This window comes from Talpa occidentalis, unplaced genomic scaffold, assembly GCF_014898055.3.
Source record: "Talpa occidentalis isolate TD23 unplaced genomic scaffold, MPIMG_talOcc4v2.1 talOcc4.7, whole genome shotgun sequence".
In the NCBI taxonomy this organism is placed as follows: domain Eukaryota; kingdom Metazoa; phylum Chordata; class Mammalia; order Eulipotyphla; family Talpidae; genus Talpa; species Talpa occidentalis.
Window position 1 is genome coordinate 85,276,821 of NW_023605083.1, and position 24,048 is coordinate 85,300,868.

The 24,048-nt window shown below is 42.2% G+C and overlaps 2 protein-coding genes across 2 annotated transcripts in view; one reads left to right on the top strand and one right to left on the bottom strand.

The window, feature by feature from the left end:
- Positions 1-24,048, top strand: part of NXN (nucleoredoxin) — a 191,505-nt gene that overhangs the window by 80,200 nt on the left and 87,257 nt on the right. The window lies entirely within an intron of this gene.
- LOC119231773 (mitochondrial carrier homolog 2-like) lies at positions 7,216-8,250 on the bottom strand. The gene is given in 2 exon segments (XM_037493540.2): positions 7,216-8,115; positions 8,118-8,250. Coding segments are annotated over 2 exon segments (909 nt in total). The 5' UTR covers positions 8,236-8,250; the 3' UTR covers positions 7,216-7,324.

The following is a 24,048-nucleotide window of genomic DNA, read 5'->3' on the forward strand; positions in this document are numbered from 1 at the left end:
AGGAGTTGTAGGACTTTAGTAGAAGGAGAAAAGACTGAAAATACCTGGGATTTGGAAAATTCCCAAATATGTGGTGCAGAGGAAGGTGGTCTTGTTGACTTTGGTGAGAAGAGCGTGTGAATGACACGCTTCCTATGTCACAGCCACTGACTCCCACACTGTCCTGTAACTGCAGAACTTCACACACATCCTGACAGTCCTTCCTCACTGTGGCCTCTTCCCTGGGAGAGCTCTGCTCAGCCAACTAACAAGCATTTATTGGGCTCCTACTAGTTAAAAATTTGCTTGTTGTACCCAGATCGTCAGGCAAAAATATTAGGATAAATAATAGAAAGGGATCAAGACTCTCTTGCTTTTGATTTAGTTCAGGAATAAAAGCATCCAGAGGAGTGAAGCTGCTTGTTCTCTGCATTCTTTGTGTCATATATTATTTCAGGACCACTGGAAAGGATTTTTTGATCCCCTTTCTAGAACTGAAACTTTCAAATCCAGCAGTTTCCCTTCAGAGCCTTAAAAATCATTGAATAATTGAGACTTTATTTCCTATCTACTTCTTCCCTTTCTCCTGCTGATATTGTTTTGTTTTCCTCTGGAATCCCTGGCTGTTCCTTCGCCACAGTGACTCCTGGTAGCTTAGCAACACTGATTCTCATATAGCAAAGCCTCCTGTGTACTGCTGGCCCTCCCAAGGAAAAATCATGTGAATGTGTCAGGTGTCCAGCGGAACATATCTCCTTGGACTAAATATTCTTTGGGCTTGTAAGGGCAAAGTCCTTTTAGTCCAGCCTAGATATGTTGGGACCTTTTGCTTCATTATTGATTTTGTAAAGCCAAGACAATGTTAAGAGAGCCAAGAATAATGTTGGTGAGAGTCTGTGCAAGAACGTACCCCTGCAAGGTTTCCCAACAGGAATCTAGTCTGCCTTACACTTGGGTCCCAGAGGGCTGGTTTGGCTGAGAAATCCAGCACTAGAATCAGAACGCTCCACCTCACACCAACCTCTTTTCTGCCTTTTGTGTGATTTTGGTGCCAGAGTTTAAAATTTGGAACCTTTGTTTAAAATTTCCTAAGGGGCATCAAAAGCTGATATCACAGTCTCCAAGTGGGCACTGAACCTGTCTTTCACATGGGAAATGTGCAAAAAGAAAAAGGGCCATTTACTTCCAGAAATGAGTCATAGCTGAGAAACTGAATGGGAGGGATGGAAGCCTGAACATGGGATATGCTCTGTAGAATCTTCAACCCTTTTTAGCACCTATCTCCTGATCAGACATGCGCATCTTGTTAATACGGGCACCATCCAAGCCTTGCCGGGTCTCTGTGGCACCTGTCATCCTGATTAGAGTCTTCCTGGAACTCTTTCCCCTGTGCCAGATGATCCCACTCAGGAGACTTGGCTCAGGCTGTCTTTAAATGTTTTGAGAGAAATGGCTCTCGCCAGAGACACACTCAGCCAGACTCTTCTTCCATACACACCTCAGTCATTCTTCCTTGTCCCAGCTGTTTATATGAGGGTGGGGACCCAAAGGCGATGATAAATGATAGCTTTTAATGCTTCGTTTTCGTTTTCTCTTTTTTCACAAGTTTCAGGTCTTTGTCAATCTGTGTAAATGCCAACACAACACGCCACATGATTTTTTGCATTTAGAGGGAAAATATTTCTACTGGTTAAGTGGAAAATTGTGCAGATGGCTTCTGGAAGACCTTCATTTTAAGCAGCTATATTTCTAAGTGAACTATTTCACTTAGAAGTCTGGACCTTCTTTCTTCACTTTGCTGTGATTTACATTCACTGAGTGGAACTGGTTTTGATCATTGGGACCCAGTTGGTTCCAGGGCTCTGGTCTCTTCTTTGTGCCTCATCCAACATCTGGATTGACACATGACATACAACTCTGCTCCATCACCTCCGGCTCCAATAAATACAAAGGGGTATCAGGCTGGGATGCGTCTTCTCCTGGCCAGGATCTGGCAGAGCATGGCTCTGGGAGAGGCCTTGCTCCAGGAAGGAGAGGAGAACAAACCTGCAAGGCCTAAGGGCCTAAGTCTCTGCTAACACTTCCTTTTCATTGTGTCTAAGAAATCATGAGTGTGAGATTGGGGGCAGGGAAGGGGGGGGGCTGAATCAAATATGAGAGTAAAGAAACCATCTTTTTTTTTTTTAAGATTGATTTATTTATGCATATAAGAGCTGGGGTACAGGTCAGAGATGCAGGGGAAGAGAGAATCCACCAGACAGAGTGGAGAACAGAACAGGCAGACTGACTGAAATACACTGCCAAGGGGAGCAGCGGGTGAGACAGGAGAGGTCTGCTGTGCCTTGTGGGTTTCTCCCTGGCCGGCTGGGGATCAAACTCATGCTGCAGAGGCTGTGGATTGCTTCATAGTGCCAGGGTGGCCCTAAAGAAACCATCTTTTTGACCTTTGGTTCCTGACATTCTAGATTGGTGATTGGAGTATAGCTGCTTAAGTATTGTTCGCTTTCTAGAAAACCTGCCTTCACAGGGCTTCTAGAGGCGATAAATCCCTGGGGATCAGAAGGCAGCTCAAGGGGCCATTCCTCTCTTTTCTGGTATCTGGACCTTTGTAGTCCCCACTCAGGACACTGCACACTACATTTCCTTCTGATCTAGGTGACTAGAAAACCAAATGAGGACCGCAGTTTTTTGTTTTTTGTTTTTTAAGAAAGAGGGAGAGATAGAGAGGTGTTCCCACACTCTCCTCCCCAGCCAGTTCCCCTCCTGTGACCACTAGATTCCAGTGCCCCAGGTAGGCTTGCCAGCTAGGCTTCCAGTGCCAGCTAGGCTTGCAGAACTTGCTTTTGTGAGCCTTGATTTTTCTCTGCTCCTTGCCGACCACACCCTACCTCACCCTCCTCAGTAAGTGAGTCTCTTTTAAGACATGCTCATCACACTGACAAGGCCACGGTCTCTCGGTCTTGCTGCCTCTGTTCTGCGCTTTGAACTCAACGTGACAGTCGCCCCTGAAATCTTTACAAAGTGAGTCTTTCTCTGTGCTTTTGGCTGTGGCTGTTTCTGGTTCTGCCAGTGTTGTGCCCACTTTCTAGTGGGATTCAGAGGGTCTCCTCAAGGGTGATCTTTTGAGAGGAGTTTTCCATTTCTTAGCCCAGGATGTTTATGGACAGCTTTTTTCTTTCTTTCGCCTGAGGTCCTGAAGGTGCTGGAGGAGGAGTTTAGAGCTGTGGATGTAATGGAAATTTGAGGCGCAAGCTGGTTGAGCTCCAAGAACAAAGACTACTTTTACAACAGCCAGCCAGCAGCTTCTGCCTGGGGGTGGGGTCTCTGGGGGAGCAGAGCAGAGGCCTAGCTCCTAAGCCGCTGGTGTTTCCATGTCTGAGAAATTGAGATTTAGTGAGAGTCAGCTTCTTTTATCCAAATCTGCTTTCTTCTGCCTCCAGTCTTTACCTTTCTGGCCTCTTCAGTATGGTTCTTGCATGTGTTGGTATGAAAAAAGAAGGATTGTGAAGGAAAGATAGAAAAAAAGTCTCTTTTTTCCATTTAAAAATGGGGAAACTTAAATTCTATGAGTTGATGGATCAGATACAGAGAGGAAGAAGAGACTGGGCCAGCTGCTTATAGATCTTTCTCTTATCCCACTCTTCCTCAGGAGAGACAGGATCACCCACCCACGAGTTTTCTCCTCGTGCTCCGTGGCTGAGCCTTGGGGGACCCGCTTGGCTTCGGTTGGTCTTGAGAACACGCCTGTCCAGGCAGAGTCAAGCTCATCTTCCTTACATTCTCTTGGGTTCTGCAGGCTCTGTTCTCCATGAAATTAAAATTTTGTCAGCCTAGTTCTCTGCTTTATATCACCTCTTCGGAGGCAGCTTGCTGCTTACCTCCTCAGCATCTCAGCTATTGACCGTCAACCTTGCCTTAAACAGCTTCCCTCAGTATCTTCTAGATCCTCAAGGCTTGTAGCTTCCTTTCCCAGAATTGCCTCCAACATACTACCTGTTCCTTAAGGCAGTACACTTGTCAGACATTCTCTTCTCAGTTCTGCAACCTTTACCTACTTGAGGTTTGACATTTGAAGATTTTACAGTTTTAATCCAGAGCCTCTTAGAGACTGTAAATGTATTATGATTACTTGTAAACATCAGTCCGGGTTCCTCACTATAAATATCAGCCACAGATGAATTTGAGCAGGTAGAAAGGTGCTGCTTGTGGGGTGAGCAGAGAGGAGGGGCCATCTGCCTCCATGCAGTCCCAGCCCATAGAAGCCTCAGCAAGAGCAGTCTCCCATCGGCCTCCCCGGTGGCGCAGCGGTTGAGCACTGGGTTGCGAAGCTGTCCGCAGCCTCTGCAGCGCTGGTTCGATCCCCGGCTGTCCCACATGGCGCGCAGACCTCTCCTGCCGCCCGCTGCTCCCCTCAGCAGTGTACTTCACTCTTTCTGCCTGCTCTGCTCCCCGCTCTGGCTCTGGTGAATTCTCTCACCCTCCCGCCCTTCTGACTGTACCCGGTGCTTGTATAAATAAATAAATCTTAAAAAAAAAATAAAATAAAAGTGTTGTTATTGTGGGGGGGGGGAAGAACAGTCTCTCATCCTATAAAAAGTGGGTGTGTATGTCCATGAGTGTGATTCAGAAACCATTGTCTCCTAGCAGTAACAAGCTTTTCTGTGTTTTCTTCTTGGGAAGTGGTGTGGTGTGTAGGAAGAATGTAGGCTTTTTGGTGTTAGAGCCACTTTTCATTCTAGTCACATTCAGTGGCCCTGGTTCCTTAAAAAAATGTTACCCTCTCTGAACCTCAATTTTCTCATGGATAAACTTGGGGATGATGATGATGCCCACTTGCACGGCTGTTGCGGGATTACATTAGATTATGTGTGTGAGACAGGACAGTGTGAGTATACACTTAATAAGAGGTAAAGAGTTTGCTGTAGTTAGAGAAGAGAGTGAGGCAGTGGAAACATCTGGGGGTGACCAGCCACGGGGAGTGATTTACCTCCAGGAAATACTTGCCATAGCCGGCCAGGTAGAAACCTTGGTGTCTAGCCTGGCCTAAGGTTTTCACTTTGCTTGTTGAAGTGAAATGAAATACAAACCACTTTGTGCCTTACCTTGCACGACGTTCGTTCACTCAGCACATATTTCACTTGTAACTGTATTTTCCTTGCACCTGAAAAGGTACTGAGGAAAAAGTTGAACAAAATAACCCCCATTTACAGCTTAGTCAGTTTAGACAAAACAGAAAAACAATCACGACTGTGCTAGTGAGTGATAATTGCTATTAAATGAGCTCACATAGGTGAAGTGCTTCACTGGCTACGAGCCATCTTTCTAAGCGTAGACCCCAGTGTAAGAGGGTGTCTGGAGGCAAAGGACAGAGAGGGAGACCTAGGAGAGAGACTTGGAAGAACAGGTGATGATCAGTCTAAGTCTTAAGGAAGAATAGGGGTTTAGGGTGGACAGTGTGAAGATTGGGGAGCGTTAAGCAGCCAGTGGTGGGAGGGTACTCTAGGCGACTGTAACTGCTAAAGCAGAGGGTTGTGTGATACATGAGGGGACTGACCATCTTGGCTTGTCTTGCTAAGGAGTTTGGTCTTTATCCTCAGGGTGATAGAAAGCAATAGAAGGATGTAAAACGGAGACTTTTGGTTTTGGATGAGGACAGACTCGGGAGCCAGGCTGAAAATTCAGGAGGCAGATGTGGTAACATGGATCTGAACTCCAGCTGAGGCCTTTGGCTTGGAAAGGAGAGGAGTAGGTTCAGGAGCTATCTAGAAAGTGACTGAGTAGAAGGGAGGACGAAAGAAGAGCACGGGAGGACTCTTGTTTCCTGGCTTAGGAAACTGGTTGGAGGGTGATTGGCAGCTTTCACTGAGACCCGATATGGCACAGAAAGAAAGGAGGGAGACCTTCACTCATGGAAGGGTGGACATGCCTAGAAGGAATGTGAACATACCATGTGTTCATGCTACAATTCTCCATTACCTACCCCTCAATGGAAGAACAAATGTTTGTTAGTGGTATGGGTTGGTTTTTGGTTTTCTGGTTTTGGGTTTTTGTTGTTGTTGTTGTTGTTGGCATTTTGAAGGAAATAATATGATAAAATGCACAGATCTTCAGTGTGTTTGGACAATGTTATGTAAATATCATTCAGAACATTTCCATTTCCCTAGAAATTTCCCTCAGTCAACTCTTTTACCTCTCCTCCTACCCCCCATCATCTGTGGCCTTCTGTCCCTGTAATTCCCCTGTTCTGAAACATGGGGAGTCATACAGTATGTATAATATTTAATATCTGTAAGGTTCATTCACACTTTCATGTGTATCATCAGTAGTTTTTTTATTGCTGAAAAGTATTCCACTGAATCAACGTATCACCATTTCGCCAGTTTTTCTGTTGAGGAGGTGTGAGTTGTTTCCAGTTGGGGCTGCTATAAACATTGTACAGTTCTTTTTATGGAATTTTTTTCATTGCCCTTAGGGAAATACCTGTGAGTAGAAATGTGGGGTAATAGGATAAATGTAGTTTACATTTATAAAAATTCTTAGAAGTGGCTGTACCAGTTTATATGCCCATCAGCAATGTATTAGAATTCTGATTGTTCCAATTTCTCACCAGCATTTGGTGTTGTCAGTCTTTATTTTGTTATTCTGGTGGCTGTGAAGTGGGTTTAATTTGCATTTATTTCCCTTAAGATGGTTGATATTGAACACCTTTTGATATGATTTGATACTGGCCATCCACCTGTCTACCTTTGAAGTGTCTCTTCAAATTTTTTAACTGCTTTTATTGTGTTGTTTATCCTTTTTATTATTGATTCATAAGAGTTCTGATAGATCTGGGAAGGAGTCCTTGGTCAAATGTGTATTTGCATAAATTTTGGGCTTTAATACCATCCTGAGTAAGGTGTACTAAGTATTAGAGGTATTTCAGAAAATTATCAGGTGAAAGATGATTTTGTTATTATAATCATTTATTTCTGTTGTTGACAGAGAGTGTGGGGCACTGTTGCTAACTCTTGGTCTAGGTGATCTTGGAGCTGAGTGGTGCCACACAGCATAGGCATGTGAGAGACTATATGTTAGAATTCTGTTCCTTAGTGGTGCCAGGGAAAGTCCTTCCTGTCTATTGAAGAAACGGTATTAGAATCTTTCCACTATAGTGTTCCTTTGCCTTATTTTAAAATGCAGTGGTATCTCCCAAGCTTCCAAATTCTGTAATGTACCCTCTTTTTTTCCCCCAAGATTAAATGATTATTAAAAAAGCGCACCACACTGTATTTAAATCAACATTCTCTCCCATAATTCTGTGCATCTGGGACTATAGAAATGTCACTGTCCTTGTCCCACATCTTCAAATTAACATTCTCAGGTCACAACAATAAGTCTTCCCAAAGGGGACTTTCCAGAAAAACAAGCTATTTCCTTGACTCATATTTCCCTCTTTTTGTAGCATACACCAGCAATCTATCCAAGAAGTATATATTGGGGAGTAAGGAGGGCACCCACCAGCAAGCCCACAGTTGTTGACAGCCATAAGATTAGAGACAAGCACAAAGGGATAGGTCAACATACTGGCAAAAAATCCTGTGACAGCTTGGGAATAACTCTTCATTTCATTCATGGTAGAAACCCCACTGTCCAGTGCATAGGTATTGATGAGGTAGGCCAGTGAGCTACAGAGCCACAAAGAAATGATATCACCTAGGAGGCGAGGAATAAGACCCGCAAAAAATCCTAGGATGCCCTCTTCCTGATAGATGGTTGCAATGGAGTCACAAAGTCCACAGTACTTGGATTCACTGCCAATGAATTGTACCATAGATCTCAGAGTGATAACATGGAAGGGATGTGTGATGAGGGTAGCAGCAGAACGGGCCATTATCTCTCGACTTGTCTCCTTGATAACTCGGTCAAAGCAAAATGAAACTTCTTTCTGTGCATTTCCAGGTCCTAACTCCTCATTCTTATCACACGCCTGGTAATGCTGTAAAACTTTACCATGGACCACAGTTCCAAGGACTCCTGAACACAGTCTTGGAGTTAAGCCTGTGAACAACCCACGCTTCCCTTCGATGCTCGCAATGTGCTGAGCATAACCAAAGAGCCCAGGAAGCTGACATACTTGCTGCCCAAAAATATTTAGCCTATTGTTGGAGGCAGAGGCTCATAACCCACCTGGATGAGCAGCTTCACGTACATGAGCGGCTGGGACAGGGTGGTGAGACTGGAGCCCAGGAGCACCTGACTGGCCGCGTAAACCATGATGGCAACCGCGGACAGACCCTCTTTTCTTTTTTCTTTTTTTTTTTAAGATTTATTTATTTATACAAGCACCGGGTACAGTCAGAAGCATGGGAGGGTGAGAGAATTCACCAGAGCCAGAGCAGGGAGCAGAACAGACAGAATAATGAAATACACTGCTGAGGGGAGCAGCGGGCGGCAGGAGAGGTCTGCGCACCATGTGGGACCCTCGCCCGGTGGCCGGGGATCGAACCGGCGATGCAGAGGCTGCGAGCAACTTCGCAACCCAGCGCTCAACCGCTGCGCCACGGGGGAGGCCCTGTGATATACCCTCTTGTCCAGCCACAGCAGTTCTCAGCAAGTAGCATTTCATCTATGTCACCATACCCTTACTCTCCTCCCAGTTTCTTTTGCAGCAGATCCCAGCTGTCCTCATTTCCATCATAAATGCTTTAGTATGTATTTCTAAAAGATAAGGAATCTTTAAAAACACATTCACAACTAAAACACCACTATCACTCTTTAAAGTAATCACTTCTTTACAGTATTTTGCTTTTTTTTTTTAAAGATTTATTTTTTATTTACACAGTAGTTGGGGTACAGGCTAGAGGCGCCAGAGGGTGAGAGGATTCACCAGAGACAGAGTGGGGAGCACAATAGGCAGACAGACAGAAAGCACTGCTGAGGGGAGCAGCAGGTATGACAGGAGAGGTCTGCCACGCCATGTGGGAATCACCCTGGCCGGCCGGGAATCGAACACGCGCTGTGGAATCGAACCCACGCTGTAGAGGCTGCGGACAGCTTCATAGTGCTGTGCTCAACCCGCTCTGCCACCAGGGAGGCCCTATAGTACTTTGCTTTTTACTGTTTGTTTGAAAGACTTGGTTTTAAATTTGATCATCCCTGACGGAGGATGGGCTCACTCCCTTTTGTCCTACTGACTCTCCTGAATTTGTATGTTGTTTCTTTTTTTCTTTTTTAAGATTTATTTATTTATACAAGAACCGGGGTACAGGCCAGATGCGCAGGAGGGTGAGAGGATTCACCAGAGACAGAGTGGGGAACAGAACAGGCAGATCGACTGAAGTACACTGCTGAGGGGAGCAGCAGTCAAGTCAGGAGAGGTCTGCTTTGCCATGAGGGTTGGTCCCTGGCCAGCTGAGGATTGAACTCATGCTGCAGAGGCTGCAGACCGCTTCATAGTTGGTGCTTAACCCCTTGCGCCACCAGGGAGGCCCCCTGTATGTTGTTTCTTTGACTCATCTGTTCTTAGGGCACTCTCCCATTTCCTGTCAGCCAGTCAGCTGTCTGCTTCCCCTTCACATCTTTTTCCCTTAAAACCTTTATGCTCCAGCTTGACAGACATTAAGAGAAGCATGTAAGACATAAAGGGACGAGTGAGTGCATTATTTTAAAGTGAGTGCCCCTATAACTGCATCTAAGTCTGAAAACAAACCTTTGTTAGTCTCCAGGAGTGCTTCTTCCCTGGCAACCCCCTCCTCTCTTTCAAAGGGAACCATTACTAGACTTTTGTGGCAATCATTCCCTGGTCTCCCTCTTGAATTTTCAACTGAAGCCTGTTCAAAAATATAATGGTTTAGTTTTGCCTGCTTGGGGCCTTTTTATAAATAGAGTTACGTATTAATCTTAAAATGAAGTCAGATTTGTGAGACTTTTCATTTAAGGTTGGTGTTTTGTGCCATGAGAAGAAACCTTTCACCCTACCTCAGACTTTGTCCAACGTTTTTTTGTTTTTTTTTTTTTTTCATTCACCTTCTGTTATCTTTTATAAGCTTTATTGCTCTGCCTTTCTTATGTCAGACCCCTTTTCACTTTTCAGATCAGTTTTCTATCTCACTTTTCCCAGGAAGACATTCCACAGCTATTCAGTCTCTAGCTGATGGCTCTTTGTTCCAGCTCCTCCCTCCAGTGCATAAAGCTTTCTTGTTGTTTAGAGTACACCAGGGCTCAGGCTACCTGGCATAGAGGAAGCAGAAAGGAAAAGGGAAATCCCCAGATATCTGAGCACCATACATCTCAGAGGTGTGATCAGCCTCTGGAAGGTCTGGTCCAGACTGTGGGATTTGAAGAGGAGGGCCTCATTTCAGGATGTCACATCCCGTTGTCAACCAAAAACCCTACTTAGTTTCCAATTAGAAATATTTGCCCTTCACAAATGACTTATTTTTTTTTTTTGCCAAAAGGATGCTTGGCTCCAAAATATGTCTAAGGAATCTGACCAACAGATCCCCAGCTCTGCCCCCTTGACGGGGTTGGGGGGGGGATAAAAGGGGTGGGGGGATTCCTTTTCCTCTTTGCCCTACTTCTTCCTCCCATTAGTAGAGGTCTTTGGGCATGCCAGCTCACGGCCACTTACAGAGCCTGTGGGCATCTCTATTTTGAGTCTGATTGTTTGGTTTTAATCTGAAAAATAAACACTTATTTTGAATTTTTCTCCTTGACCTATCTGAGCTAGGTTCAAGTGGTCTTTTTTTAACTCTACCACATGTGAATTACAGGAAATGCTCTCCTATTGGGGAAATGGGTCGTTTCCAAGATTTTCCTCTCCAGGAAAAGTATAACTTATTGGTTTACTAAGAAAGACTCGAACAGGCAACAAAGACGCTTTTATTAAGATATTTTCTCCTTTTATGTGCCCCTAATCATAATCTTATCATAAACCTCAGCCCTGGTAGTAAATCCAAAGTTTATTTAATTAAATTCTTTCATTTTACACATGAAGATATAAAGAAACACCCCCTTCCCCCAAGTGCTCAAGGCTGTATGTTGTCTGCAGAGACCAGGATTTGGAATTATGCCCTGAATGATGATAAGACCATTCCACCCTCCCGTCAAAAAAAAAAAAACAACAAAAACAAACCAACAACAACAACAACAAAAAAAAAAACTAAAAAAAAAATCACTGTTCTCTCACTACTGTTTTATTTATTTATTTTTTTTTTTGCCCTTAAATGAAACCTCACCCTTGAATTTGGTGCATCAGAAGATTTGCTTGTAATAAAAGTAGAATTTCCATTCTTAAGCAAACAAAATATATCTACTTGAAAGATGACTTGGTCTCAATGTCATTTTGCTCATCATTTTTTTCTTGGATCAAAACAGTGCTTCACCACAGTGGTCATTGTGGTTGAATTCCATACCTGTGAGAGAAGCTTCCGGAAACCTTTGGCTTGAAATACACACACTTAGCCAAATTCTTCTGAACCATCTTTTTGTTGACCCCTGCTGTGGGCCAAGAAGAGGCAATTGCAGAAAACGTCTCCCTGTTAGCTCTTTTCTAAGATGTAACCTCCCAAGACGGGGGAAGGGTGATGTCCAACAAACTGCTGGGGAATCACATGTGGTTTCCGAGTTGGATGTCTCCTGCTCTTCAACCAGTGATGTCCCTAGGTGGTTTCTGGCGAGACCTCAGGGTCCATGGATCCAAAAGCAAACTGATTCTCCAACCTCTACCTATTTTTCTTCCACTTTGTTCTCTCCTCCTACCCTCTCTAACCATCCAGTCTTTCATTTATTCATTAATTCAACAAATATTTGAGATTTTAACTGGTCCTACTTGCTTTCTTAGACTCTGGTTAATTATGACAGAGTATCACATTGACTCACTCCCCGTGTCACAAACCTTGGCATTGGTCAACTCCTTTCCCCCATTCTCTGAATCTCATTAGGTCAGAGTACAATTTTTTCAAAGTCCACTGACCTCCAGCATCTTCACCTCCTCTGCATGACTCCTAAGACCATCATCATCTTTCCACACCAGTTGTTCATGTATCTGCCCTACACACACACCTTCATTGTCAGTGCTTTGAAACCAAAACCCTTTGAAGTGGATCTTAAGGTCTCTCACCACTAAACCCCATCTAGCCTCCTGTCGTCATCTCCTACACACTCATCTTGGCACAACACTCTGACCTGACCTGCTGTAAAAATCCTCCAGCTGTCACCCACTGTCACACCTTTAAGCCTTTGTATATGCTGGTTCCTCCTATAGATGCCCCTTACTTCTCTAGTCAGTCTAATGAAGTTGTTCTCAAAAGTAAGCTATAGTGTACGCTATCCCTTCCAGATGTCACCTTCTCTAAGAAACCTCCCCTCCAATGTGCAGTTAGCATTTGGCCCTACAGATCTCTGTTATGGCATCCCTCACCTGTATTATAGTTGGTTCTTCACTTGCTGTCTTCCCCACCTGCCCTCAGAATATATCCCCAGTGAGAAGACCAGGTTTTCTAGGTCTGACCTCATTATCAATAGTTTGTTTCAATGATGTCACTAATGAGAATCATACTGATCACCCACATAGCTCTAGGCCCATCTGTCTCCCATTCTTCCCCGGCCTCCTTAACAGGAGGCTTTATATTGCACAGTGAAAAACTTGCAGTTCCCCACCGCCGGGGCAGACCAGGCGCACAGGGGAGTGTGTCCCCACATCGACATTTTAGGACAGGGACCTTTCTCCAATAAAGACTGCTTGAAACTGACAGATGACTCCAGGAGGAACCAGAGGGGAGAAGAGAAGCCCACCCAAGATGCCGGCCAGTCCCAACAACACAGTGTCCCAACGCATACGGCAAATTAGAAAACAGACAGTAGGGAGGAGAAGAACCACACGCAACCTAGCAACTCTCCAGAGAAAAAGCATACCACAAAAAGAAAACCAGCCCCCAGATTGCAACGACAGTAACTTGGAAGAACTTCTGAGCCTTCCAGAAAGAGAATTTAAAATTGCCGTGATTAAAAAACTGACAGAAGTCATAAAGGAAAACAATGATAAGGGAAAAATAATCAACGATCAGAAGAATGAAATTGAGTCCCTAAAGAGGGAAGTAAAAGAAATGCAGGAGATCAAAGAATTAGTGGAAGAACTAAAGAATTCTGGGAAAAGCAATGAAAGCAGAATTGATGAAATGGAAGAACGAATAAGTGCTCTTGAAGACACAGAAATAAAAAGAACCAAAACAGAAAAGGAAAGAGAAGTACGAAGGAAAAAGAATGAAGAAAGACTTCGGAAACTATCTGACTCCATGAGGAAAGGAAATATAAGAGTTATAGGAATACCAGAAGGAGAGGAGAGAGAAGTAGGAACAGAGAAAATATTCAAAGAGATAATTGAAGAGAACTTCCCAAATGTGAAGAAGGAGCTGAAAATTGATATACAAGAAGCAAGAAGAACACCAAACTTCCACGACGAAAGAAAAAATACAGCAAGACACATAATAGTAAAGCTCCCAAGAATCCAGGACAAGGAAAAAATAATGAAGCTGGCAAGAGGGAAGAAACAGATAACATTCAAAGGAAAGCCAATCAGGCTGACATCAGACTTCTCCGAAGAAACACTACGGGCAAGGAGAGAGTGGAGGGACATAGTCAACAGACTCCAAGAAAACAGATGCCAACCAAGAATACTCTATCCCGCAAAGCTCTCCTTCCTCTTTGAAGAAAGAATATGGACCTTCCCAGACAAACAGAAACTCCGGAATTTCATTGCAACTAAACCCCCACTCCAAAAAATACTACAAGGAGTCCTAAAGCCAGAACCTCAGAGGGACGAATAACAATGAAAGAAGGCCAAAAAAAAAAAAAAAAAGTTATTAAAAGAATAAATAAATAAAATCAAAGGAAAGACAAACACAATGGCAAATACAGATGTTAACATATCAATATTAACTCTAAATGTAAATGGACTAAACTCTTCAATAAAAAGACACAGAGTTGCAGCCTGGATTAAGAAACAAAACCCAACCTTTTGCTGTCTCCAGGAAACACATTTAGCTACAAAAGATAAAAATAGGCTCAAAGTCAAAGGATGGAAAACAATCCTACAAGCAAATGGGCCAAAAAAGAAAGCAGGAACAGCTATACTTATATCAGATAAAACAGATTTCAAACCCAAAAAGATAAAAAGAGACCCCAATGGTCACTACATTATGATCAAGGGGACAATACTTCAAGAAGAAATAACACTCATTAACATATACTCACCAAACGAAGGAGCACCAAAATATATCAGACAACTGTTGTCTTCTCTGAAAACAGACATCAGAGAAAACACATACGTAGTGGGAGACTTCAACACACCACTATCAACAATGGATAGATCAACAAGACAAAAAATAAGTAAAGAAACCAAAGCTCTAAATAATGACCTAGAGCAATTGGGCTTAACAGACATCTATAGAACACTAAACCCCAAAAAAACGGAGTACACATTTTTCTCAAGCGCACACGGATCATTCTCCAGGATCGATCACATACTGGGGCACAAGACAAACATCAACAGATACACCAAGATTGAAATCATACCAACCATCTTTTCTGACCATGAAGGCATCAAACTAGAACTAAACCATAAAAAGAAGGCAAGGAACTTTCCTACCTCATGGAGATTAAAAACCACACTACTGGAAGACCACTGGACTAATGAGGAGATCAAAGAAGAAATTAAAAAATTTTTTGAATTGAACGACAAGGAGGACACCAATATCCTAAATGTATGGGATGCAGCAAAAGCAGTAATAAGAGGAAAATATATAGCAATAGAAGCTCACATCAAGAAACAAGAAAGAACTCAAAGAAACAACCTAATCTCGAAGCTCAAAGATCTAGAAAAAGAACAACAAAAAAACCCCAAAACCAGTAGAAGAAAAGAAATAATAAAAACCAAAGCAGAAATAAATGAAATTGAAACTAAAAAAACAATCCAAAAGATCAATGAAACCAAGAGCTGGTTCTTTGAAAAAATCAATAAAATAGACAAACCCCTAGCCAGGCTCACAAAGGAAAAAAGGGAGAAAGCACAAATAAACAGGATCATCAATGAAAGAGGAGAAATCACAACGGACACAGCAGAAATCAAAAGAATAATCAGTAACTACTATGAACAGTTATATGGAAATAAGTTTAATAATCTAGAGGAGATGGACAAATTCCTACAACTCTACAATCACCCAAAGCTAGATAAAGAAGAAATAGAACACCTAAACAGACCAATTACAATTAGCGAAATTGAAATGGTAATCAAAAACCTCCCCAAAAACCTGATGGATTTACAAATGAATTCTACCAAACATTCAGAGACGAATTAGTGCCTATCCTTCACAAACTCTTCCAAAAAATTGAGAAGGAAGGGACAATACCAAACACGTTCTATGAAGCCAACATTACACTAATACCAAAACCGAACAAGGACAACACTAAAAAGGAAAACTACAGGCCAATCTCCCTAATGAACACTGATGCAAAAATCCTCAATAAAATTTTAGCCATCAGAATCCAACAATGTATCCATAAAATAATTCACCACGACCAAGTAGGATTCATTCCAGGGGCACAAGGATGGTTTAACATCCGAAAATCAATCAACGTTATCCAACACATCAACAAAAAGAAATATAAAAACCATATGATAATATCAATAGATGCTGAGAAAGCTTTCGACAAAGTGCAACACCCATTCATGATAAAATCCCTTGAAATTCTTGGGATACAAGGAACATACCTCAACATCATAAAGGCCATCTATGACAAGCCAACAGCCAGCATCATTCTCAATGGTGAAAAGTTGAAAGCAATTCCATTAAGATCTGGAACAAGACAAGGATGTCCACTCTCACCACTGCTTTTCAATATAATACTGGAAGTCCTAGCCAGGGCAATAAGACAAGAGAAAGACATCCAAGGAATCCAAATAGGAAAAGAAGAAGTCAAACTATCACTATTTGCAGACGATATGATATTATACATAGAGAACCCCAAAAACTCCACAGAAAAGCTAATTCAACTCATCAATCAGTTCAGTAAAGTGGCAGGATACAAAATCAACATGCAAAAGTCAGTAGCCTTCCTATACACAAACAATAAATCTGAAGAAGAAGAAATAAAAAAAACCATCCCTTTTGTTATTGAAACAAAAAAAATCAAATATTTGGGAATAAATCTAACAAAAGAGATAAAGGACCTATACAAAGAAAACTATAAAACACTGTTAAAAGAAATAGAAGAAGACACAAAGAAATGGAGAGACATCCCCTGCTCGTGGATTGGAAGAATAAACATTATTAAAATGGCCATCCTTCCAAAAGCAATATACAGATTCAATGCTATTCCAATCAAAATTTCAATGTCATTCTTCAAAGAAATAGAACAAGTATTGATGAAATTCATATGGAATCACAAAAAACCCCGAATAGCCAAAGCTCTCCTGAAAAAAAAGAAGGGAATGGAGGCATTACACTCCCAGACTTCAAACTATACTACAAAGCCATAATCATCAAAACTGCATGGTATTGGAACAAGAACAGACATACAGACCAATGGAATCGAATAGAAAATCCAGAAATAAATCCACAGATTTATGGTCAACTAATCTTTGACAAAGGAGCAAAGACTATGCATTGGAGCAAAGAAAGTTTGTTCAATAAATGGTGCTGGGAAAACTGGGTCGCTACATGCAAAAGAATGAAGCTTGACCACTACCTCACACCATACACAAAAATCAACTCAAAATGGATTAAAGAACTAGACATAAGACCTGAAACCATAAAATATATAGAAGGAAATATAGGCGAAACACTACGTGATCTGCACATCAAAGACATCTTTACAGACACATCACCCAAAGCAGTGATAGTGAAGGCAAAGATAAACACCTGGGACTACATCAAATTAAAGAGCTTCTGCACAGCAAAAGAGACAATAACAAAAACAAAGAGAAACCCCACCAACTGGGAGAACATTTTTGCACCCAACACTAATGATAAAGGACTGATCACAAAAATCTGCAAAGAGCTGATGAGACTCAGCAACAACAAAGAAAATAATCCAGTCAAAAAATGGGCAGAAGAGCTAAAAAGAAACTTCTCTGAAGAGGAAATGCAAATGGCCAACAGGCATATGAAAAAATGTTCAACATCACTTGCCATCAGGGAAATGCAAATCAAAACTACCATGAGATACCATCTTACACCAGTGAGAATGGCACATATTAAAAAAACTAGCAACAACAAATGCTGGCGAGGGTGTGGAGAAAAAGGAACTCTTCTGCACTGTTGGTGGGAGTGCAAACTGGTCCAACCACTGTGGAGAGCTGTGTGGAGATTTCTGGACCTACTAAACATAGAGCTTCCATATGATCCAGCAATTCCACTCCTAGGTATTTACCCAAAGGACACAGAAACATCAATTCCAAAGAACACCTGCACCCCTATGTTTATAGCAGCACTGTTTACAATAGCTAAGCTTTGGAAACAACCCAAATGCCCAAAAATAGATGACTGGATCAAGAAGATGTGGTACATATATACCATGGAATATTACTCAGCATTCAAAAAAAAAGATAAACACATGCAATTTGCAGCAACATGGATGGCGCTGGAAGGGATCATGCTCAGCGAAATAAGCCAAAAAGAAAAAGAAAAATACCGGATGGTCTCACTCATAGCAGGAATCTAGAAAACTTAAATAAGGGACCAGGAAAATGAATAACTATAAGAAAGTGAAAATCAAAATCAACAAAAAACTATGAACCAGAGACACTTTTAGGGGGGCGGGGGCGGGAGGGGAGGGATTGGGGTCAGAATTGGGGGGCTGCAATTGTATGGGGAATATAACAATAAAATTTATAAAAAAAAAAAAAAACTTGCAGTTCCCCAAATGTGCTGGTCTCTACCTTGTTTCTTGCTCTGTCTTGGATCCCTTACCCCATCCTATACATGGCTTGCCTGATAAAACCCAGTTTATTCTTAAGATCAGCTCAGATGTCGCTTCTTTCCCCTTTATTTGCCCTAACTTGTAACAAGAATGAATGATAAAAATAGCTAATGCTTATTTGACTCTAATGGTAAGCCCCAGACACTATCCTAAACACTATCCTATCTTAAACATTTGCTTGACACAAAGTAAGTGTTCAGTCAAAGATAGCTAATATTATTTTGATTTTTAGTAATAATTTGCATTTTTAATTACATTGTTGGTATATTGTTTTCAAAATTATTCTTTTTCACACCATTTATGTCTTTTGTTCCAGCTGATTTATTTACTCATTTGGAGCAGATTCTGGTTCTCTCATGTAGGAGTCTGTCCGCAGTAAAAACTGATTACTTTGTGATGAAGGGATTGTGCTTGACAGCAGAGAACTCTCATGTAGCAGAAAAACATGATTCTGTTTTAGGAGTGAGTGTTGGAGAATTAAAAGACGCTAGGAAGTGTTCATCCTTGTTAGATCTGTTTGCTTAAATTTTCCTCCTTCCCTCTTTGTTGTCTTGCATAAAGAATAAGCTCCCCTTGTTCTTCCCGAGGGAAATGGTTTAAATGGAGGTTTAATTTTTTTTTTTTAAGAACTGGGGTACAGGCCAAAGGTGTGGGAGGGTGGGGTGAGAGGATTCACCATAGATAGAGTGGAAAACAGAACAGGCAGATCGAGTGAAACACACTGCTGAGGGGAGCAGCGGGCGAGTCAAGAGAGGTCTGCTGCACCATGTGGGTAGCTTCCTGGCCAGGGCTTGAACTCCTGCTGCAGTGGCTTCAGATAACATCTTAACCCCTTGCACCACCAGGGAGGCCCCTTAAATATTTTTCTTTGATCAACTGTGGAAGGATTTTTTTTTTTCTTTGATGGACGTAGGCAATTTCCTAAAAACTCACTGGATATTATCATAATTATGAATATGAACAAAACTTATAAAACTTCATTGCCTCCATATCTTCTGGCATAGGAGCTAAGGAGGTCTCTGGTAAACTAAAGGAGGTTCCAGTAAGAGGCTGATGTTCCCCAATGTGTAATATCAGAGGTGATAGATTCTTTCTGCAAAAATCATTGATTTGGGCTTTTGTGTTAATCTAGAAAACAGAACCAATAGGAAATGAGGATGGATGGATGCATGATAAGAATTTGACTTATGAAGTTAAGGAGTCTAATCTGCAGCTGACAAGTTGAAGATCCAGAATAGCTCATGGTGTGATTTCCCATCAGGATCCGGATCCAAAAGCAGGAGAAACCCAATGTCCCAGCTTAAAGACAGGAATACAGAGTGAATTCTTTCTAACTTAGCCTTTTGTTCTGTTTATGTCAACAGATTGGGTGAGGCCTACCCACATCAGGGAGGGCATTGTGCTTTACTTGGCCGCACATGTTCTTCTCCAGCAACACCCTCACAGACATACCCAGAATGTTGAACCAGATATCTGGGTACCCTGTGGCTTAGTCAAGTTCACACATAAAATGAATGATCACTCATACTCGCCGCCTATCTTTCTTTAAAATGTGGTTCGGTTCTGTGTTCTGGGTATACACCAGGCTGGCAGCTTGGCTGAAATACTGGCACTTGATACTGGAACTCCCCATTTCATCTCAGGTTCTTCCTTTTATAACTGGTATCACTTCAGGCCCTCTTTGTTCTGTCTCAGAACCACAGTCTTAGTTGGTTTTTTTTTTTTTTTTTTTTTTTTTTGCTGCAGTAGCACACATGGCACATGAAATACCATGCATAACATACTTCTATGGGCATGTCCAAATTTTGACAATTCCTCCCTCCATGTTCCCGAGAAATACCGCAAATAGCACCACAGATGCCTTGTGACATGTTATTCATGAAGGCATTTTACAAGCTTGGGGGTAACTTTTAAGTATTCATCACAATGAGGCATAGCTAGATTGGGATGGATAAAATATGTAATTTCCAGTTAGCTAGCATAATTCAACTTTTTCCACTCAAGGAGCTTATCAAAAAACAAAAACAAAAAAATGGAAAACATGTGCCATGATTTCTATTTGAAAAAGAAATGACTTTCAAACTTCTCTTTAGGTAATAATAGTAATGAACTACATGTTTATCTCATCATCGAGGTAATCCTAATGTTTTTGCTTAGGGATGCCTGTCTACACTCTTGTACCTATACATACTTGTTTAATGGTGGCTATAAACATTGCTCCAGAATAAGAGCTGTGAAGATCACTGTGCTTGTAATCGAAGCGTGTAGCTCTGAAAGTGTGGGTGATTCCAAACTGTTAGCTCAGAGGAAAAGACTATGAGGATAGGAGACCTCATTCCTCTGCCCCTTCCTATTCCATGCATGATATTCCTGTAGGCCTCCTAACTCTTTACCAGACTATATAAGCGAGGCCACTAATGCTTGCCTGTGAATCTTCCTATTGCTAATACATGGCAGAACTAGCACCTTGCTGAGAGAATTTTTCTTTTTGTTTCCCTAGTCTGTTACCTACATTCCCAAGTTGGAGAATTGGAATTAGGAAGTGATTCAGGAGCTGATAGAAACCAAAGGAATTCTAATAGAGGTGTAGAATAGGGTTTCTCAACCTTGGTATTAGTGATATTTGGAACCAGGTATTTTTTGTTATGGATATAATATTTAGCAGTATCTGTACCTTCTGCCATTACATGCCCATAACACCTATTCTCCCCCCTTGTGACAACCTAAAATGTCTCCATACATTGGCAGATGTCCCCTGGGAAGCAAAATCACCCCTGGTTGAGAGTGACCAACTTAAAACCACATGGTGCCAGGCACCATCACTTTCTCCTTGAAAAACCAGCTTCCCAGAGGCTTCCTACATGCTGCCTTTGACACTGGGACAGCAGGTTGGCAGTGATAGACTGAGATCAAAGTAAAGATGAAGACTTGGTTCCCAGAGACGCTTGGAGGGAGAATTGGCAGGACTTAGCAGTTAAGTGACCATAGAATACAAAAGAGTAGGAGAAATAAAAAAGGATGCCAAGGTTTTACCTGTGTAACCCTTTCTCCTTTGAAATCATTTCTACAGGTAATTTACATAACTGGGTATTTGAAATGAGGAGCCTTTTCTTAGTGGGTAGAGCTAGGGAGCTGAGTGTTTCCAATGAGACATATATATATTTTTCATAGCATTTTTCTAAAGTATTAAGTGCTGCAGAAATAATACTGAGAGTATAAAACATGTGAATGTAACCAGAGACAGAAACTTTTGCCAAAATGCCTTTGAGAGATGATCTTGTTTACAATTCAGGAACATTTCAGTTATTTTAGAGACATCAGCCCTCCCATTCCCCACCTTGTAATTTATCTAAGTTCAAAGCCCTAGTTGGATCAGAGCAGAGATGTATCAGGCAGTGCCCTAGAAACTACAATCACCTGCCCAGAGTTTGCTGATCAGAGAGCATGAGCTTGTGCCTGGTGAGTCAGAAGCTGGGACACTCCTGGGTCAGTGTCAGGAGCTGCAGGAGCAGCTGCCACAGTCTGTTCTGGATGGTCTCCTCGAGGCATTCTGGCCTTTGATGTAACCCCAGAGTATGTAATGACTTCCTGCCCGTTAAAGAGAAACAGATTTGTGTCGGGTTGTTAACAAATAATGAAATAGAAAAAGAGATGTGAGGAAAGGGACTGTTGGGTGGGTGGGTTTTACCTGCGTCTTGAGGTTCATCTGTGAGACAATCCAGACTCAATAAAGGCCTGGGGGTACCACATGGCCATTACTTAGCTTCTGGAATGCCAGAAGCAACCTTCCCACCTGGCTCTGTGAAGAGCCAACCGGGTGGCCTTATGTGTTCTGCGCCTTGCACTTGTGCAGTGATTTCTGAGATGAAGGAAGAATCTTTTCCTCTTTGTGCTTCCTAAACATTTCCTTTTTCTGATCACTCCTTGTATAAACATGTATTAGACAGTGAACCCAGCTCAAGGCTGTGGCACTGGGAGACTACCATGGTGGAGGAAATGCGGTTTCTCCTCTTGGGAGAGTCTTGGTGTCGGTGGGGGCGGGAGAGAATTGAGATATGTGTGATCGAGTGGTACTGAGTATACCTATGAGGGGCTTCTCACTGCTGACTGAATGAGAGCTTGAGGATGAGCAGGTCAGGAAGACTTCCCAGAGATTCTCACCAAGTTTTGAAGAAGGCTAGATGGGACAGGGAAGGGTGGTTCAGATAGAGGACAGAGCATTTGCAAAGGAAAGGAGGGGTGAGTTCAGGGGATTCCAAGTTATAATCATGAGTGTTCAAGTGTGAGGTATAGGTGGGCAGTTAGAAAGAGTGAAAGGAGCAAAAAAGCCTTATACGGGAAGGAGTCCAAGCTTCATCTTGAAGATGTCAGAGGGTTTTAAACAGGACATGGATTGAAAATGGGTGTTAGTACGATGACACAGACTGCAGATGGACAATTGGGAGGCAGTGAAGGTAAGTGGTCTCAAGAATGGAGGCAGGGAGACCACTCTGGAGCAACATGTTGTAGGAGACCAGCTAGGAGATGGCACACAGGGAGCCCCAGAAACCCTGCCCACAGCACTTCTCAAGACCCCCTCTGCACTCCTCATAATAGGTCAAGTTCCTGTAACTGTGAGAGTCTTTAATGACAAGGCAGAATCCTCATCTAAGACCGTCACCTATTTTTGACATGTTCTGCATTTCCTTTGCAAGTTAATTGCTAAACCTTGTGTTAAGCTGTCTTTCCTTTATTAATCACAAGTTGGGGATTATCTAGAAGGCCAGGCTTTGAGAAAAAGTCATTATCTTTCAGTTTGCTGAACTTTTCCTTCAACAAAGAGAGAATATGCATTTGTAGCTGGGCAAGCCCTATCCTGAATATAACTTGAGGGACTGGAAAGAATCCCCTGGAGAACACAGAGAACTTGCTGACCAAGCTGCCATCCATTTTCTTTCCTGTAAAATGTTTTCACTCAAATGTTCTGGCTCTAGCCTGAGGCTGGCACCAGCTGAGGGTTTGCAGCAAAGCAGGAGTTGAATGTTGGCCTTGCCCTGACCCATGTTCAAGTCATTTGTTTCACTAAGAGTATATATTTTGAGATAGCAAACTAGATTAGCTCATGTCCAACAGTTTAATTGCTGATTCAGTTAAAAAGTCTTCCCTTGATAGGGCCTGGGCTGAGACTGAGCGACCTCTGAGGCTGCCAACACTTTACCTAAAAGAAAAGGCCTTCCTCCTTTTTCCCCCTTTAATTATAAAAGCAGAGGTAGATGTACAAAGTTTAAAAATTTTAAGCTATAAGTATATAGCAGAGGTCTAACTCATCTTATGGAATACATATCTTTGTGGAGTATGAATATATATAATATATCCTTTATGCATTTATAAACGTGCATATATATATATATACATATATATATATATATATATGGTTAATAACGCTCACTTATTGGGGCCTCCCCGGTGGCGCAGCGGTTGAGTGCTGGGTTGCGAAGCTGCCCACGGCCTCTGCGGCGCCGGTTGGATCCCCGGCTGCTCCCCGGCCACCGGAGGAGGGTCCCACATGGTGCTCAGACCTCTCCTGCCGCCCGCTGCTCCCCTCAGCAGTGTACTTCAGTCCCTCTGCCTGCTCTGCTCCCCGCTCTGGCTCTGGTGAATTCTCTCACCCTCCCGCGCTTCTGACTGTACTCAGTGCTTGTATAAACAAAAAACAAACAAACAAATAAATAAATTAAAAAAAATGCCTCTATTAAAAAAAATTAATTAAAAAAATAACTCTCACTTATTTTAAAAAAAATGTTGATTTAAAAAAAAAATTACCTACTTGACAATCATTCCCTATCAGGACCTGCTGACCTGCTTGTCTTTAAAAGCCCAGTATTTTTTTTTCATTGAGTAGATAATAGCATACATTAGTTACCCAACCCCCTTTAAATGGATGTTCCACCCTCTGCTAGTCTTTTGCTATTCCAAATAAGGTTATGATAAACATCAGTGCATATGCATGCATGTATAGCTATAGCATAAATTTCTAGAATTGGAATTGCTGCTCCAAAGATGTGTGCACTGTTAACTTTGATAGACATTGCCAAAGTGCTTCCTGTAGGGACAGAGCTGGCATTGCTT